The sequence below is a fragment of the Oncorhynchus nerka genome, linkage group LG5 (genome assembly GCF_034236695.1).
Source record: "Oncorhynchus nerka isolate Pitt River linkage group LG5, Oner_Uvic_2.0, whole genome shotgun sequence".
Taxonomy (NCBI): Eukaryota; Metazoa; Chordata; class Actinopteri; order Salmoniformes; family Salmonidae; genus Oncorhynchus; species Oncorhynchus nerka.
Genome location: NC_088400.1, coordinates 67,877,790 through 67,897,731, shown reverse-complemented (window position 1 = coordinate 67,897,731; position 19,942 = coordinate 67,877,790). Strand labels below are relative to the sequence as shown.

The 19,942-nt window shown below is 40.8% G+C and overlaps 1 protein-coding gene across 1 annotated transcript in view; it reads left to right on the top strand.

The window, feature by feature from the left end:
* Nucleotides 1-9,536, top strand: part of LOC115129846 (target of Nesh-SH3-like) — a 34,858-nt gene extending 25,322 nt beyond the window's left edge. The window contains 11 exon segments of the mRNA XM_065018994.1: nucleotides 597-683; nucleotides 2,561-2,623; nucleotides 2,918-3,040; nucleotides 3,177-3,266; nucleotides 3,393-3,602; nucleotides 4,834-4,939; nucleotides 5,752-5,831; nucleotides 6,734-6,763; nucleotides 7,192-7,350; nucleotides 7,456-7,578; nucleotides 7,737-9,536. Coding sequence (XP_064875066.1) covers nucleotides 597-683; nucleotides 2,561-2,623; nucleotides 2,918-3,040; nucleotides 3,177-3,266; nucleotides 3,393-3,602; nucleotides 4,834-4,939; nucleotides 5,752-5,831; nucleotides 6,734-6,763; nucleotides 7,192-7,350; nucleotides 7,456-7,578; nucleotides 7,737-7,852 — 1,187 coding nt within the window. The 3' untranslated portion in view covers nucleotides 7,853-9,536.
* Nucleotides 9,537-19,942: the final 10,406 nt, after the last annotated feature.

The window sequence follows — 19,942 nt, the reverse complement described above, 5'->3', positions numbered from 1 at the left end:
TAATGCAAGCTTCTGCAGATTCAATGCTGTTGCTGGCTTCAAAGCTTATGACAGCGAGTAATCAAAGGGGTATTAAGTAATCACTGCTCTTTTTAGGGAGGTAAGCCTGTGTTAATACCCATTTGTGGTGGTGGGGAAACTCAGTTCATGTTTTCCAGGCAGAAACTGAAGCAGTTTCAGAGGTCTTCAAAGATCAGGCTCTTTGTATGCCGAGCTACATAACCAATGCTGTTTCTCTGTCACAAACTGGCAAACTGGAAGTCAAAATCAATGTTGAGCTGCTTATGGTTGGGTTTCACCCTGCGCATGATTGTATGCATGTCAGTCCTGTACTGTCCTCATTGAGCATGAGATGTGGTTGGGTTGTCTATCATCATCATTCACTGTATGTTTGTGCTCTGTTTTATGTTATGGTCAATTGGTTGTGTCTTTACTGATAATGCAAGACAGTGGAATACTCAAGGATGATTCTTTGAAAGATATTAATTGATATGTTCAGATATCATCGATGTCTTCAAGTGTCTGGACCTGCCACATGTCCTTCAAAGCCACAATAGGTTTGGGAATAGGTTTTAATCTTAGTACTTTTCCTGCAGCAAACACAAACAACTCGCTGTTGGAGGACATAAACCCTGATGTTTTGGGCCGTTCAGGCTTCTCTTCCATTGAGGACCAGTTCTATGGTAAAATGGCATGAATCCAGTCTTATCTGCACCCAGCGCAAAGCTAGCCCTGCCCACACTGACACACGCTAGCTTCCATCGCCATCATTTCGGCCCAGACTGCATGAGTCGGCCATGTTGGATGTAAAAATACGTCTTGTTTTGATCAAAACACTGGACGACCATCACTAAGAATTCGACCAAAGGCTTCAGTTCAACCGGGCCTTTGGAAAATACTTTCCTTTTTTGGAAAGTATGACGTCTGAGGGTCATTAGCTTATTTTTAAGAACCTTATTTTGGCGTGTTTCTCACCAAGCTTTGCACTTTCTCTTACCACATGTTAAGAAATCAAGTGCTCTATAATAGCCCTGCCGCCGTGTAATGAACTTGACGTTTTGTTTGGAGGGTGGCTCAAATGTTATTTTCATCTATTTTCCTGGGTAGGTTCCACATGCTTCTTGCCTGATTGCAAGTATTGACTTAAGAAGAACAATAATCTTCACAGGCTAGTGCATCACTGTGGAGGTGCCAGTGTTTAGAGTACCCATCATGCAATCAGGAGAGCATGGCATCAGCTTTTCATCAGCTACAGGAATTCAATGTTTGCATTTGGTTACAGATTTGTGTTTGTATGAACTAGACTTAGTGGACTAATATGTTTGCATGAGTAGACTGGTCACAGTGCAAAGGCAGAAAAAGTCAGCAGTCAATAATGATTGTGTTTGGTGGCTTGTCACTTGATCATGATCAAGGTTCACTGCATGTTCTGTACCCTGTGAAACATTTGTAATCTTGATCTATGCTGGTTCCATGTGGCTAGAAAAATGCTATATTTTAAGATTACATAGAACACTGTCATTGCAGAGAAATATCTATTCTTACTCCGATTTCAGTAGAGTCACAGTTTTATAAATGTATAACATATGCTATCCTGAATGACAGCATGAAAAAAGTTTGGGAAAGCTTTTCTTTTTAAGTAGAACCATGTTTTCTAGAAACTGTAGAGTTGGATAAAGCAGTGCTAACTGCAAACTGGCAGTATTTCAAACATGGATATGTTACATGTAATTGATGGAAAGTAATGGACCCATATTGTTTTATATTACTATTATATATATTAAATATATTATATTAAAATGTTTCAGAGCTACACCAGCTTTTATGTACTGGGGCTTTGCATTTAGCATATTTTCTTATGGATTAGGAACAATTCCTTGATTGTGAAGAATTTGGCCTTAATGCAACAGAGCGCTAATTGGCAACAGGTTAAGCATTTCATTCTGGGTAACTTTCAGAACATGTGTAAAACCTCAAGGAATTACAAAGGATTGTTCATGTTTTAAGGTTCATTGGGCGCAGGGTATGGGGTTTTACCATCCGTTTATTTATACAGTCCATATAGAGTTCCTTCCAATAATTTTCCACAGCTCATGGTCATCAGTATGATGTGCTATCTAGAACCTAAAAGGGTTATTCTGCTGTCCTCCATAGGAGAACCCTTTTTGGTTCCAGGTGTAACCCTATTAGGTTCCATGTAGAGGCCTTTACACAAAGAGTTCTACCTGGAAGCAAAAAGGGTTCTCCTATGGGGACAGCAGAAGAACCCTTTTTGGAAAGAATTTTCTCTAACAGTGTATGACAGATGGTGCATGTCAGATACGTGATGAAATCCTGATGTAGGATTTTCTCTAGATATTGCCGATTGTGTCAACAATGGTCAAGGAATTTGGGTTATTCTACAAGTGGCGGTGAAAGAGTGTTCCACTGTTTTTCATTTAAGATGATCTCTTCAAGGCAAATAATGCCATCAGAGAGACAAAGGAATGGTTCTCGCAGAAATTGTAATGTTTAGTGATTATGTGATTGACTGTTGTTTCCTTTGATTTCTATTTTTCAGGATCTCGTCCGTCCATTCCTGTCAACAAAAAGACCAACCTGGTTGGCAAACCTGGTGATATGAGTAAGGTTTAGTTGGTTGTAATAATAACACATAATTGAACATTGAGCAGTTTTCTATACATCATCCACTGCCTGAAATGGGGGTATACACACCAGTTCCGAAACTCCATTATAAACCAACTGTTAGTGAAATAGTATTTTGTCATCATGAAGTTTGTCATTTGGCTGAGCTTATGTTTACAACCTCGAAAGGCACCTTTCCTCTAAACAAATATAGAAATATTGAGAAAGCCAAGAAAAACAACAAACCTTTTTTTTGTAAACTCTGTGCTTTGCCAAACTCTGTTCTCTACAGACAAGCTGAATGTCTTGAAGCAAACAGACAAGGCCTCCATTTTGAAGAAGTTTCCATCAGTGACGACTAAACCTGCCAAGCAAGACCGCAGACACACAACAACGACTGCACCATCAGCCAACGGTATAACCGATCACAATTCAGAGCTAAATTATGTCCTAAGAAAACCTACATTATTGGTGCCCCATGTGAGGACAATCCTTAAATGTGTTTTGTGGAGCTCTAAAGCATATCCTTGTCCTTTCTCATCCTCTCACAGACATCTGGTTTGAAACCTGGGAGAACTCCTCATTATTCAGCTCCCTACCAGCCTCTGACGTGGACGCATTGGGAAAGAAACGTTTCGTTGGTACGTAAAAAACCCTTCTTGTAACTATCATGTACTTCTATTGTCCCGGACAGAAAATGACTAAATGGTTGTTTTGAACCAGCAGTGCAGGGATCCTTTAATTAAATGTGATCTCTCTTCCCTAAGCACCCCATGTAGTCTACAAGACGGACAAGAAACCAGACGAGCCTTGTTCCATCACCACCTCTCTCAGCTACTTCCCAGAGGAGGAGGGCGGGGAGACAAACGTGACAGCCCCGCCCAAGTCTCCGCCCTACAACCTCACCGTGGTAACGGTGGAGGGATGCCCCTCCTTCATCATTCTAGACTGGGAAAAGACAGACAACGACACCACAGGTGGGGAGAGTGGGACACTGTACCTGTCTATGTACTCCAACTACAATGCAAATGCATAGCAACATACACCACCGTTCAAAAGTCCATTAATAAAATAACATCAAATTGATCCGAAATACAGAGTACAATAGACATTGTTAATGTTATAAATGACTATTGTAGCTGGAAATGGCAGATGTTTTTTGGGAATATCTACATAGGTGTACAGAGGCCCATTATCAGCAACCATCACTCCTGTGTTCCAATGGCATGTTGTGTTATCTAATCCAAGTGTATCATTTTAAAAGGCTAATTGATCATTAGAAAACCCTTTTGCAATTATGTTAGCACAGCTGAAAACTGTTGTCCTGATAAATAAAGCAAGAGCAAGAGGACAAGTACATTAGAGTGTCTAGTTTGAGAAGGCCAGCATCCTGGAGTCGCCTCTTCACTGTTGACGTTGAGACTGGTGTTTTGCAGGCACTATTTAATGAAGCTGCCAGTTGAGGACTTCATTTCGTCTGTTTCTCAAACTAGACACTCTAATGTACTTGTCCTCTTGCTCAGTTGTGCACCGTGGCCTCCCACTCTCTTTCTATTCTGGTTAGATCCAGTTTGCTCTGTTCCGTGAAGGGAGTAGTACACAGCATTGTACGAGATCTTCCGTTTCTTGGCAATTTCTCGCATGGAATAGCCTTCATTTCTCAGAACAAGAATAGACTGACGAGTTTCAGAAGAAAGTTCTTTGTTTCTGGCCATTTTGAGCCTGTAATCGAATCCAGAAATGCTGATGCTCCAGATACTCAACTAGTCTAAAGAAGGCCAGTTTTATTGCTTCTTTAATCAGTACAACAGTTTACAGCTGTGCTAACATAATTGCAAAAGGGTTTTCTTATGATCAATTAGTTAATCTAGTTAATCTATCATTTTACAAGGCTAACACAACATGCCATTGGAACACAGGAGTGACAGTTGCTGATAATGGGCCTCTGTATGCTTATGTAGATATTCTATTAAAAAATCTGCCATTTCCAGCTACAATAGTCATTTACAACATTTAACAATGTCTACACTGTATTTCTGATCAATTTGATGTTATTTTAATGGACAAAAAACTCTCTTTGAAAAACAAGGACATTTCTATGTGACCACAAGCTTTTTAACGGTAGTGTACATTGGAAAGTGTGACTCTGAATATTGGGATACTCGGTAAATTCTTGAATTCAACAGTGATTTCCTGGTTGTTGTGTAGAATATGAGGTCATCTCCACGACGAAGGGACCAGATGGTACTCAGGTCTCCATCCTGACCACCAACCAGACTCACACTGCAGTAGAGAACCTCAACCCCGAGAGCAGGTATATAATATAACATCTTTGTGCCTGTGTTTCAGATTGATACAACACATTGTGTTCTCTCTGTATGCTCTCAGTCCTCAGACGGTAGCTTTTTTCAGAGCTTTGAAAAAGTATGAAAATGCATGCACTCGCTACCGTAAGTCTGCTAAATAACTCAAATGTAAATGTTTGTGAAACTTATACTATCTGAAAGGCTTTCGTTCATGGAAATAATACAACATTTTAATTATTCATTGTATTATTACTACTTTTGTCAGAAGGATAAGCTAGCTAGGTATGTCTGGTTAAGATCAGGACCTGCACTTCTCTCTGGCGTAGTTGGAGAAGAAAGGTTCTTCACGTGTGGAGAGCAGAGGAGGGCCGACACGCTCCCTAGGTTTTTAATGAAGCCTGAATATGGGACTATTTGACATTAAAGAAGTGATAGAATATAAACCAGGGCTTCCTGTGAGCTGAGCCTGCTGAGGCTACTGGCACGTGGTGGACCAATCGCTGTGTCTGAACATCTCATATGGAGGAGACATTAGCGGGAGGGACTCTGGCTCTCTGGACTGCACTGTCTGAAGAGATAAATAGGGAGGCAATACTAGAGCCTTTCCTCGCTGTAACAACAAGGCCGAACAAGAATACACTACGTTTCCATCAAAATACTGTGTCCACTTTAAACGCTGTGAGGATTAGAGGAAAATCTGATTCTGTGGAAATGATTGCTTGCAATTGGAAATGGAGCGGAAATTGGAATCTGGAGCGAGTCGGTAGGATAATCGCTGTGAGACCTTCTGATAGTGACACTTCCTGCTCTTACCTCACAGCTACGAGTTCAAGGTGAAACCCAAGAACGAGCTTGGAGAGGGGCCACCCAGTGAGCCTGTGTCCTTCAACACTGAATCAGGTACAGTATGGGCCACGTTGTTTTCTAGGCCAGCACTAATACGCCTCATTAAACGATACTTGGTGATTGGTGATTGGTGATTGGTTGTTTCGCTGAATCGCTGACTTACACCATTACCTAATCAGGAGTCAGTTAAAAGTTCAAGAGCCACATCTGGCCTTTTGCGTAGGCCATCTGTTGACAAGGTCAGGTATTTGGCGTTAAACAAACAAACAAGCATCCACTAAAATACGCACGTACAAACGTACTAACGCACAGTCTCGTCAGCCAGCTCCAGTCATGTCTGGCGGTCCACCACTTACCGGTGTAGGGGTCTGTAATTAACTAGCTGTTGTTAACCTAATGATTTCAGCATGGCCCCTCCATTTCCATAACATTGGCTGCTGCCTCTCCATGTAAACTGCCTCCAACCCCAGGAGTGCTATCGGCTGCCAGCTCTCCCTCATCCTGCATTGCAGCTCACAACACACTCAAACTCACAAATACAACAGCGTATCATAAATGAATGGCAAGTAGGGAATCAGGTCATTTTTATGTTTCTGGGAGGACCTCACCGCTGGGCCTCATTGGCTCACAGAGGCTTACCCTCTATGTGAGAGATGATGAGGAGTTTGAAGGCAAATGATTTGTCCTGGAGTCTCCTGGAGTCCCACACTACCATATCAGACTGGCTCTTCAGTGCCAGAGTAGACTAAATTACTTTCCGTAGATTTTGTATGGCTTTGCTACAAGACGTGTGGTTTTGTGGTCTTTTATTTAGGAGAATCACCAACTTATTTCAAAATCGTTTCGGGAACCATTTCTACAGTCTATTCTGAGAAGAAGACATTTGAAAGCACCTACTAACTCACATTTCTCTCTCTGCCTCTTTTTCTTCATCTCTCCATCCCTCCATCCTGCAGCGGACCCACGTGTGAGTGAGAATGTCTCAGGTAAGCCCCTCAGTCTGTGGTCTGTCCTGAGCACCGGTCCCAGGTGACACATTCCACCAGGCTGAATGAATGGATGATCTAAGGAAGGTCTGGCCTGGCACAGTGAGAGTCTGTGGAGACTCAGGCCACCGTGCCCCAGTGCAGCAGTACACTGCTCTCCATCCAATATCTATGAGCTCACTTCTTCCACGCCCAACTCACAGCCAGACCAAACATTTACACAGCTAAATGAATGGAGACATTTTTATTTTCCCTTTCATTTCATCAGTAGTAAAAGGCTGTGATACACTAAAAAGACAACTCTGATTGGGAATGCAAATATACATTTGGGCTTCTACTCATCTCTATTTTCTTAATTATTATCTTTGTTTCATGATTCATGCCTTTGATATTCCACGTTCTAATATTTTGTTAACTATTTCCTGTAGGAAAAGATGCCATCTGGACCCAGTTCCCCTTCAAGACAGACTCATACTCGGAGTGCAATGGCAAGCAGTACGTAAAAAGGACCTGGTACCGCAAGTTTGTGGGCATCCAGCTCTGCAACTCCCTCCGATACAAGATATATCTGAGTGATTCTCTCAACGGTCAGTTCTGCTTCCGGCACTCAGTGTCTATAGTAGAGAACAGTACTGTAGCTCAGTTTAAATTGCCATCCCATTCGACAACTTTTTCCCCTAATAACTTTACAGGTAAATTTTACAACATTGGGGACCAGACTGGCCATGGTGAGGACCACTGTCAGTTTGTAGACTCGTTCCTGGATGGAAGGACAGGAAACCAAGTCAGGGCTGACCAGCTGCCAGCAAGAGAAGGTACAAGCTACAGCACTGACACATCTATCTTTCAATTGTTGAAATGAGAACCTGTTAAGAATATGCTTAATATCCATGCCTGAAAACAACTACATTTTCACAATGTCTAAAACGACTCAAAGTTCAGCCCCTCACTTCATTTTGTCTGTTACATACAGGGTATTACAGGGCTATGAGACAAGAGCCGGTCAACTTTGGTCAGATAGGAGGGAACTCTCACGTCACCTACGTGTCATGGTATGAGTGTGGAACGGCCATTCCTGGCAAATGGTAGGACCCCCCCCAAAGCTGTCTGTGGAGAAGCCCGAAGGATATACAGTACATATCAAACCGTCTGGGAAGGTGGCAGGAGGGGTCCTTCTACACATCCAATCAGTCTCTGGATGCTACATATCGCCATCCGGCCGTCTCCGAACCCCCAGCCATGTAAAAACCTGTACAGGATCTCCGGGTCAGGTTAATATAATGTCCATATGTAAAAGCCTTATCTTATTTATCAAACATGACAAAAAGGCAAAGGGATAAAAAGAACATAGTATGAGATAGATGGAGAAACTTCTAACTAACAGTGTGAGGTAACAAACATACAGTAGGTATCTTTTTTGTTTTAATAATGGGAAGCTGGCTCCCTGAAACTTATTTTGATAACGTGTATAATATTATTTATCAAAGTGTTTGATGCCATGTTCCGAGTTCTAGGAAATGGGTTATAATGCAACGCTTTTGCTGTACAGTACGAGTTGTAGAGTTTCAGACAACCTGCCGGAATTTCATGGTTTCATTCAGTGACCGATTCATGGTGCAAGAATTGTCCCATAATTTGGTCAGTCTTAGGGCTCTATTCAATCCGTATCGCTGAAGCTCAGCATTGCGGCACGATTGAAATTTAAAGGCAATATTCCTGAGTTAGCGGAGACTGCATTCATGGTAAACGCTGCATATGTCGGCTCAATGGGAAATGACCTTCACATTTCCATCACGCAATCTGTAACGCTTCAGCCAAACAAATTGAATCCAGCCCTAGTTCAATATACACCTTCAGAGAAGATAATGCTGTAAATATTAACATGAAGTCCACTCTCACACATATCCACAAACCAGTGGAGGCTGCTGAGGGGAGGACGGCTCATAATAATGGCTGGAACGGAGTGAATGGAATGGCATCCAAACACATGGAAACCATGTATTTGCTGTATTTGAAAACATTCCACTAATTCCCCTCCAGTCATTACCACGAGCCCGTCCTCCCCAATTAAAGTGCCACCAACCTCCTGTGCCAGTAGTTCATTGTATGAATGTTGACCGAGCAATGGCACATGGCGAACCTGCATCTTCCCCTCGCAGTCACCTAAAACCAAAAAGGAAAATAAGCACACACGCAGAGGACGTCTCGTACCAAACCAATATTTCTCCTTCATTAGCCCTGATATATGGGGTGGCTGTGCATGGGAGGTCTTTACACTTGTAATTTGCACAGCATAAATGTATTTATATGTATATGGAGAGAAAGTATTTTTTTCAACTAACTTTTTCAAAAGACACGTCCCTTAAAGCGAACACTCATACTTCACAGTGTTCCACTGGCAACATTTTACATCCTCTGATACAACACGTTGTATATATATCATGTTGGAAAATAAGAGGGATATCTTATCTTCTTAGTAGCCTTGATAAATGGTACAGAGAGGAGTCCTGTTGAATGATTTCTTAGTTTTGTACAAAAATACACTTTTGGCTCAATGCGCTTGCAGATCAGTGTTTTCATACTTATTTTTTATGGAAAATGTTTGTCATATGGAACTGTACTCTTGTTTTTTTAAACATACTTTCATTTCTGTATCTATTTTCAATAATAAAAACAGAAGTTCTGTTACTTTTTATTAAAAAAAATATGTCCTTGCCATTTTTCACTTTGGGTAACTAGAGTGATAGTGTTTTCCAGTTGAAGGAGCGTACAGGTGGAACTTGAAAAATAAACTGCCTTCCTTAACTGGGCTGCTCTGTTTCATCCATAGAATTTCTATTAGGTCTAAAAGAAAATGTAGTGGTTTTTATGGTCTGTCTATGTTGACATGAGATGTTGACCACCACTGAGCCGATCCCCTTACAGCTCATACATCCTGGTGTACATTCCCCATGTCAGAGTAGAACCACATCGCCAATTAGAAAGATCAACAGACATCCATGGATTACCACGCTTTTCCAGAGAGAGCCCAACGAAGGCCAAATTCAACACAGGGACATTCTTCCAAATCGCAGGGGCAAGGGGAAAAAAGGCTCTCATTGTCTGTATTAGCTTTCCAAGAGAAAGTTATAGTCTGGGCATAACAGCTCATGTCACATCAAGGTGGAGCGTTCCCTCAAATAGGACAGTAGTCTGATCCCAGGAACCTGACTGCATCTCCCACAGCTGACCTACATACACTTTTAGAAGCCGTCTTTCAAAAGGAAGTTCAAGTTATGTCACTCTCATACAAAACCAGCAGGCTAAATACTGCTAAAATAAACACTATACAAAACCAGCAGGCTAAATACTGCTAAAATAAACACTATACAAAATCAGCAGGCTAAATACTGCTAAAATAACCACTTCATACAAAACCGACAGGCTAAATACTGCTAAAATAAACACTATATACAAAACCAACAGGTTAAATACTGCTAAAATAACCACTTCATACAAAACCGACAGGCTAAATACTGCTAAAATAAACACTATACAAAACCGACAGGTTAAATACTGCTAAAATAAACACTTTATACAAAACCAACAGGTTAAATACTGCTAAAATAACCACTCTCATACAAAACCAGCAGGCTAAATACTGCTAAAATAAACACTATACAAAACCAGCAGGCTAAATACTGCTAAAATAAACACTATATACAAAACCAACAGGTTAAATACTGCTAAAATAACCACTCTCATACAAAACCGACAGGCTAAATACTGCTAAAATAAACACTATATACAAAACCAACAGGTTAAATACTGCTAAAATAACCACTTCATACAAAACCGACAGGCTAAATACTGCTAAAAATAAACACTATACAAAACCAGCAGGCTAAATACTGCTAAAATAAACACTTTATACAAAACCGACAGGTTAAATACTGCTAAAATAAACACTTTATACAAAACCAACAGGTTAAATACTGCTAAAATAACCACTTCATACAAAACCAACAGGTTAAATACTGCTAAAATAACCACTTCATACAAAACCAACAGGTTAAATACTGCTAAAATAACCACTTCATACAAAACCGACAGGTTAAAGACTGCTAAACTAACCACTTCATACAAAACCAACAGGCTAAATACTGCTAAACTACCCACTTCATACAAAACCAACTGGCTAAATACTACAAAACTAACCACTACATACAAAACCAACAGGCTAAATACTGCTAAACTAACCACTTCATACAAAACCAACAGGCTAAATACTGCTAAACTAACCACTTCATACAAAACCAACAAGCTAAATACTGCTAAACTACCCACTTCATACAAAACCGACAGGTTAAATACTGCTACAATAAACACTTTATACAAAACCAACAGGTTAAATACTGCTAAAATAACCACTTCATACAAAACCAACAGGTTAAATACTGCTAAACTAACCACTTCATACAAAACCAACAGGCTAAATACTGCTAAAAGAACCACTACAAAACCAACAGGCTAAATACTGCTAAACTACCCACTTCATACAAAACTAACTGGCTAAATACTACAAAACTAACCACTTCATACAAAACCAACAGGCTAAATACTGCTAAACTAACCACTTCATACAAAACCAACAGGCTAAATACTGCTAAACTACCCACTTCATACAAAACCAACTGGCTAAATACTACAAAACTAACCAATTTATACAAAACCAACAGGCTAAATACTGCTAAACTAACCACTACATACAAAACCAACAGGCTAAATACTGCTAAACTAACCACTTCATACAAAACCAACAGGCTAAATACTGCTAAACTAACCACTTCATACAAAACCAACAGGCTAAATACTGCTAAACTAACCACTTCATACAAAACCAACAGGCTAAATACTGCTAAAAGAACCACTTCATACAAAACCAACAGGCTAAATACTGCTAAACTACCCACTTCATACAAAACTAACTGGCTAAATACTACAAAACTAACCACTTCATACAAAACCAACAGGCTAAATACTGCTAAACTAACCACTTCATACAAAACCAACAGGCTAAATACTGCTAAACTACCCACTTCATACAAAACCAACTGGCTAAATACTACAAAACTAACCAATTTATACAAAACCAACAGGCTAAATACTGCTAAACTAACCACTACATACAAAACCAACAGGCTAAATACTGCTAAACTAACCACTTCATACAAAACCAACAGGCTAAATACTGCTAAACTAACCACTTCATACAAAACCGACAGGCTAAATACTGCTAAAATAAACACTATACAAAACCGACAGGTTAAATACTGCTACAATAAACACTTTATACAAAACCAACAGGTTAAATACTGCTAAAATAAACACTTTATACAAAACCGACAGGTTAAATACTGCTAAAATAAACACTTTATACAAAACCGACAGGTTAAATACTGCTAAAATAAACACTTTATACAAAACCGACAGGTTAAATACTGCTAAAATAACCACTCTCATACAAAACCAGCAGGCTAAATACTGCTAAAAGAACCACTTCATACAAAACCAACAGGCTAAATACTGCTAAACTACCCACTTCATACAAAACTAACTGGCTAAATACTACAAAACTAACCAATTTATACAAAACCAACAGGCTAAATACTGCTAAACGAATCACTACATCCAAAACCAACAGGCAAAATACTACAAAACTAACCAATTTATACAAAACCAACAGGCTAAATACTACAAAACTAACCAATTTATACAAAACCAACAGGCTAAATACTACAAAACTAACCAATTTATACAAAACCAACAGGCTAAATACTGCTAAACGAACCACTACATCCAAAACCAACAGGCAAAATACTACAAAACTAACCAATTTATACAAAACCAACAGGCTAAATACTACAAAACTAACCAATTTATACAAAACCAACAGGCTAAATACTACAAAACTAACCAATAAAACCAACAGGCTAAATACTTCCAAAACCAACAGGCAAAATACTACAAAACTAACCAATTTATACAAAACCAACAGGCTAAATACTGCTAAACGAACCACTACATCCAAAACCAACAGGCAAAATACTACAAAACTAACCAATTTATACAAAACCAACAGGCAAAATACTACAAAACTAACCAATTTATACAAAACCAACAGGCTAAATACTACAAAACTAACCAATTTATACAAAACCAACTGGCTAAATACTGCTCAACTAACCACTTCACCCTTGCTGCTTTAGTAATAATAACACTGCTCTGCATTAAGAAGGATGGACCAGTCTGTGCAGGCAATGAGACATTACCAGCTGAACAATAAGATTTGCAGAATGATAAAGATAAGCTTCAGCTAACCAGTGCCATCAGGGACACTGCCAGGCTTGATGCCAAGCTGATCCATGGGGAACAACTCAGCGGTATGAGTTACAGAATGGGAATGTTATACAGATATAGGATCTTCATTTGAGCCAGTTTGCTACAGCAGGATAATAATCCTGCAGCAACAGGACATGTGATTTGTTATGTGGATTATAATTCATGGCAATTTTTGTAGGTGTTGATCATTTTTTTTGTAAGTGAAAATCAAATCTGAAATTTCAAAGTGGATATTGCAAACTTCAAAAGCCTTTTTAAACCACAAATACACTACAAATAGCTTACAGTACATTTGAAAAGTATTCAGACCCCTTGACTTGATCCACATTTTGTTATGTTACAGCCTTATTCTAAAATGTATTAAATTGTGTTTTTTCCTCATTAATCTACAGACACAATACCCCATAATGACAAAGCTTAAAACAGTGCAGACATTTTTGCTGAAAAAAAAATATTACAAAAAATGAAATATCACATTTACATAAGTATTCAGACCCTTTACTCAGTACTTTGTTGAAGCACCTTTGGCAGCGATTACAGCCTCAAGTCTTCTTGGGTATGACGTTACAAGCTTGGCACACCTGTATTTGGGGAGTTTATCTGAATCTTCTCTGCAGATCCTCTTAAGCTCTGTCAGGTTGGATGGGGAGCATTGCTGCACAGCTATTTTCAGGTTAGATCGGGTTCAAGTCTGAGCGCTGGCTTGGCCACTCAAGGACATTCAGAGACTTGCCCTGAAATCACTCCTGGGATTTCTTGTCTGTGTGCTTAGTGTCGTTGTCCTGTTGGAAGGTGAACCTTTGCCCCAGTCTGAGGTCCTGAGCTCTCTGTAGCAGGTTTTCATCAAGAATCTCTCTGTACTTTGCTCTGTTTATTTCCCCCTCAATTCTGACTAGTCTCCCAGTCCCTACCACTGAAAAACAACCCCACAGCGTGATGCTGCCACCACCATGCTTCACAGTGGTTGGCATTCAGGCCAAAGAATTCAATCTTGGTTCCATCAGACCAGATAATCTTGTTTCTCATGGTCTGAGTCCTTTAGGTGCCCAAGCAGGCCGTCATGTGCCTTTTATTGAGGAGTGGCTTCCATCTGGCCACTCTACCATAAAGGCCTGATTGGTGGAGTGATGCAGAGATGGTTGTCCTTCTGGAAGGTTCTCTCATCTTCACAGAGGAACTCTGGAGCTATGCCAGAGTGACCATCGGGTTCTTGGTCACCTCCCTGACTAAGGCCCTTCTCCCCCGATTGCTCAGTTTGGCGGGGTGGCCAGTTCTTGGTGGTTCCAAAGTTCTTTCATTTAAGAATTATTGGAGGCCACTGTGTTCTTGGGGAACTTCAATGCCGCAGACATTTTTTGGTACTCTTCCCCAGATCTATACCTGGACACAATCCTGTCTCGGAGCTCTCTGACAATTTCTTTGACCTCATGGCTTGGTTTTAGCTGTGACATGCACTGTCAGCTGTTGGACCTTATATAGACAGGTGTGTGCCTTTCCAAATCATGTCCAATCAATTGAATTTACCACAGGTGGACTCCAATCAAGTTGAAGAAACATCACAAGAATGATCAATGGAAACCAGATGCACCTGAGCTCAATTTCGAGTCTCATAGCAGGGTCTGAATACCTATGTAAATATGGTATTTCTAAAAAAAATTAAAAAACTGTTTTCTCTTTGTCATTATGGGGTATTGTTTGTAGATTGATGATGATTTTTAAAAATGTAATACATTTTAGAATAAGGCTGTAACTTAACAATGTGTAAAAGGTCAAGGGGTCTGAATACTTTTCGAATGCATTGTAACAGTACATAGAGGCTTCTGTCCAAGCATGCTGGCTAGACAGACTACATACAACAATGTCAGCAGAGAGTATAGTGTAAGTGGCCATGTCTCACTACACCACTACACCGCCCACCCACGCCGCTTCACACAAGGGAACCACAAATCCCACGCAGCTGTTTCAACAGCAGGGCATTCACTGTATATAGGAACAGTTTCACAGTATGGCCTTTATAGCTCGCTGATTTCTCATGTTAACAGGGATAGAACTGCAGGGCTTGGCCGTAATCAAATATACTGTACTAATTAATGATCACAAGCAGAATTCAGCCTCAACAGTTGATAAATAAGCTCTGTGAGGCCAAAATGCCAATGGTGGAATCATTATGCAGGGACATTACATCATTGGGTGGCGATTCCTCATCATTTCAGGCATTAGACAATGCATGTGTTAAAACAACTGTAGGGATTCTGTTTAGTTTAGGAGTTAGACTTAAGGTTAAGACGGAAAGTATAGGGGCAAGTCATTTGGGGTTGAATCCTAACTAATATATTGATAAAGCCTCTTTCACACAACATTGTGAAGCCCAAAGTGTATACAGAGACAGAAATATAGGAGCATGTCAAAACAACTGAGTGTCATAGAAAAACAACGGAGCCCGATAACAGATGTCTGTATGTGTTGTACTGAAATCATGGAAATGTGACACCAGACACCAGTCCACAGATCTCCATTCAACGGTCAGTCAACCACTGTCTGATGCTGTTATCAAACAAATGTCTCGAACCAAGAAAATCGAAGCGTCCCATTTATATTTGAATTGTATTGAATTGAGTTCCATGTGTCATAAACCGTCTCGAAACCCGTAACAAAAAGGGAGATGACATGGAGATAAGGAAAAACAAAATATATTTATTAACTAAAGTAAACTAAATACAATTAGCAATTGTGATCAGTAATCAGTAGTGTAAGTAAGTGGTTGCATGCATAAATGTGATAATGAGGGGTGTTGACAGGTGCCAACGCAAACAAACAAAAAACAGCCACAAAAATGCCACAACCAAAATCAATCCGTGTCAGCATGGAGAGAGTCTCCTCAATGAATGGGGAAGAGGTGCATTTATCCTGGGACACAACTGAGCCCAGGTGTGTCCCATTTCGCTGACGACCCTCCCGGCTCCACCCACTGACATCCTATTAAGGAAAACAAGAGCAAAGAGGAAGAATTCGGCAGACAGAGTGGGAGGGTCGTCACAATGTCTATGCGATATTCCAACTCACAAGCCCTGTATGTAATGTACACAGTCAGTATTGGTGAGCCATAGGCAGCAAGCTTTCACTATGATGAAACATGAGCACAGGAGAAGAATGTGTCTGCAGTCTCAGAATGAATCAGCATTATAAACACACATACACAACACAAAGCATAAAAACGTGCAAAGCTAATCCATCTGTGGTCTGACTAGACACAATGGAATGACTGTCATTTTTGGTGTGTCCGCGAGTATGTGCGTGCCGACATGCGTGTGTGTGCTCAGATCTCCGTCAACCCTAACAGAGGAAAGGATCGGGGACCACATGAAAAGTCACTCAACAGCCTTGGGAAAGTATTTTCATGTGATTATTGGTAGCCTAGTGGTTAGAGTGTTGGGCCAGTAACCGACAGGTTGCTAGATTGAATCCTGAGCTAACAAGGTAAAAATCTGTTGTTCTGCCCCTGAACAAGGCAGTTAACCCACTGTTCCTAGGCTGTCATTGTAAATAAGAATTTGTTCTTAACTGACTTGCCTAGTTAAATAAAGGTTAAATGAAAGAAGAAATGTGTCTGTGAGAAAATAAAATGAGCTAATCAATGACTTGGACTTGAATGGGATCTGACTGTCAGTAACCAGGAAGTGTTCAGCACTCTGTGAACAGCACATGCTGGTACTGTAACCAATCCTCTAGTTTTCAGGGGATGTGATAAAAGTCCACTTCCTGGTTACTGACAGTGAGCACATGGCCCTGGGGAGTTTAGACAGCAGGCCTCTGGGAGGGTCTGTATTGCAGCCAGCTGGAAACGTTCAGTTTCTTTCTCTAGGGGCGCATCCAAAATGGCACCCTATTCACTATATAGGCCTAGTGCACTACTTTTGGCTAGGGTCCATAGGTGGTTCGACCAGGGCCCATAGGTAGTGTACTATATAGGGAGTAGGGTGTCATTTCAGATGCAACAGTAGTGTGTTCTGCAGCCAGCTGTAAGTTCTCTCTCTCTCTCTCTGAGAAGGCATGTGTGTACTGGGGTCCCTCATCACATCCACATCCAGCTGTATCCCCATCACATCTCTAGAGCAGGGTTTCTTAAACTATGGGTCGGGACTCGAAGCAGGCCCTGGTCATGTGAGAGGTGGGTCACAAGTTATGATAATACATCTATAATCACATACTATTTCATCTTCATTTGGGTCTCGAACTGAAAAAGTTGAAGAATCCCTGCTGTAGAGGACTGCTGGCAAAAATACCATTTGATTGAAGCTGACTTTAGGGGCTTCTCTTCTCTGTGATTTGTCTCAGTAGCAATCACTGTGACTATTGGGAAATAAAACAGGGATAGTGCAGGGTTAAACTCAGTACTGACTGTCGTACTCCTCACCCCAGTCACTCAGCCACAAAGTACATTGTGTGAAGGAGGTTCTGATAGTAAGTAAACATTTTGTGACAATGCTCTTGTCTAGCAATTAAACAGCATGGATGACATTTACAGAGGAGTTGTGAAGAATGACCTTTCCCTTTCAAGGACATACATAGCAGAATACACTGAAATGATGAAAAAAGAGAGCTGTCCAGGCACTCAGTATTCAGTCAACCGAAAACACATGTTGAATGTGTTTGCTTTCTGTTGTCAACTTCCCTCAATGCAAAGGTGAGACGCTTTGTGCCAGATGTATAAAAGCATATCCCCAGTGTCCCCCCTATAATCACTACCAACATGGGTAGCGTTAAAACAAAAGCACTCCTAAAATGAAAAGACATAAAACTGTTTTACTAGCATTACAAATACGGGTTAAAGCTTGTGTGGTCCATTTTCTGTTTTTCTGTTATGAGCTATAGCACTTCACGTCAGTACAAAATAGACAAAGGCCCCATAACCAACCTGAATCACGAAGCAACACGTTAGCACAGTCCTGCAGTGGACAGACGAGGGCTGTGAAAACAATCACAACACCAATCTCTATGCAGGGATCCCATGCTTGTATGAGGTAGTCATCACAGAGCAATACCACATTAATCTCCATGCCCCTCTTCACTGTCATCCACCTTCCCCTGAGCCAAGCACCCTTCATCCTCCGCTCTCCTTCCATCCTTCCATCCTCCTTCCATCTCTCCATTCATCCCTCAAAAAAAATATTTTTCCTTATACAGGGAATCCCTGCCCAGATAGGATTAGGGAATTTCCCTTGGACCACAACTCATCTATCAAGCAAGCCCTTGAGAGAAACATGACAGGGTGAAAGAAAAGCGGAGGGTTGAGAGTCCTAATCCGACGCAGTGTTTTCCTTCTACACACTCCATTCCCCTCAGCTGGGATGCTCTCACACACGCATACGTACACTAGAGCACACACACACACACACACACACACACACACACACACACACACACACACACACACACACACACACACACACACACACACACACACACACACACACACACACACACACACACTTTCAACACAATACGGTTTTCCTGCAAACAAGCCAGCCTGTGAAGTTCAGAGAACAAAAGCTCAGGCGTCTTAATGGAGAATTGATGTTGAAAAAATGTGGGACATTCCAACTCTACTGACTAATGACCACAAGTTAATAGTCCTGAACCTCTTTAATGACCACCATTAATTAAAGAGGATTAGAAAGTGTGAGGAAAACAGAGGAGAGGGCTAAAACGACAGGGAATCGATGGGGAGAGAGCAAACACCATTGTAAATACAACCCATATTCATGTTTATTTATTTTCCATTTTGTACTTTAACTATTTGCACATCGTTACAACACTGTAAATAGATATAATGACATTTGAAATGTCTCTATTCTTTTGGAACTTCTGTGAGTGTAATATTTACTGGTCACTTTTATTGTTTATTTCACTTTTGTTTATCCATTTCACTTGATTTGGCAATGTAAACATATGTTTCCCATGCCAATAAAGCACATTGAATTGAACTGAGAGAGAGAAAACAGGCAGAGAGAGAGAGAGAAAAACAGACAGAGAGAGAGAGAGAGAGAGAAAAACAGACAGAGAGAGAGAGAGTGGAGAGAGTGAGAGACAGACAGAGAAACAGAAAGTGAGAGAAACAGAGAAAGAGAGAGAAATAAAGAGAAAGAGATACAGAGAGAGAGAGAGCGAGCAAGAGAGAAAGAAAGACCGAGAGACAGAGCCAGATAGAGCAACAAGGAGCAATTCTAGAGAAAGCGAGAGAAGAGGGTGTTGCTGAGACAGACTCGCACAGAGAAGCCATAGTCTCCATGATGATAAATGAGAGAGTGTGTTATGCCAGAGGTGGGCAGAGCATTACTACATCATAGAGAGTGTGTTATGCCAGAGGTGGGCAGAGCATTACTACATCACAGAGAGTGTGTTATGCCAGAGGTGGGCAGAGCATTACTACATCACAGAGAGTGTGTTATGCTAGAGGTGGGCAGAGCATTACTACATCATAGAGAGTGTGTTATGCCAGAGGTGGGCAGAGCATTACTACATCACAGAGAGTGTGTTATGCCAGAGGTGGGCAGAGCATTACTACATCATAGAGAGTGTGTTATGCCAGAGGTGGGCAGAGCATTACTACATCACAGAGAGTGTGTTATGCCAGAGGTGGGCAGAGCATTACTACATCATAGAGAGTGTGTTATGCCAGAGGTGGGCAGAGCATTACTACATCACAGAGAGTGTGTTATGCCAGAGGTGGGCAGAGCATTACTACATCACAGAGAGTGTGTTATGCCAGAGGTGGGCAGAGCATTACTACATCATAGA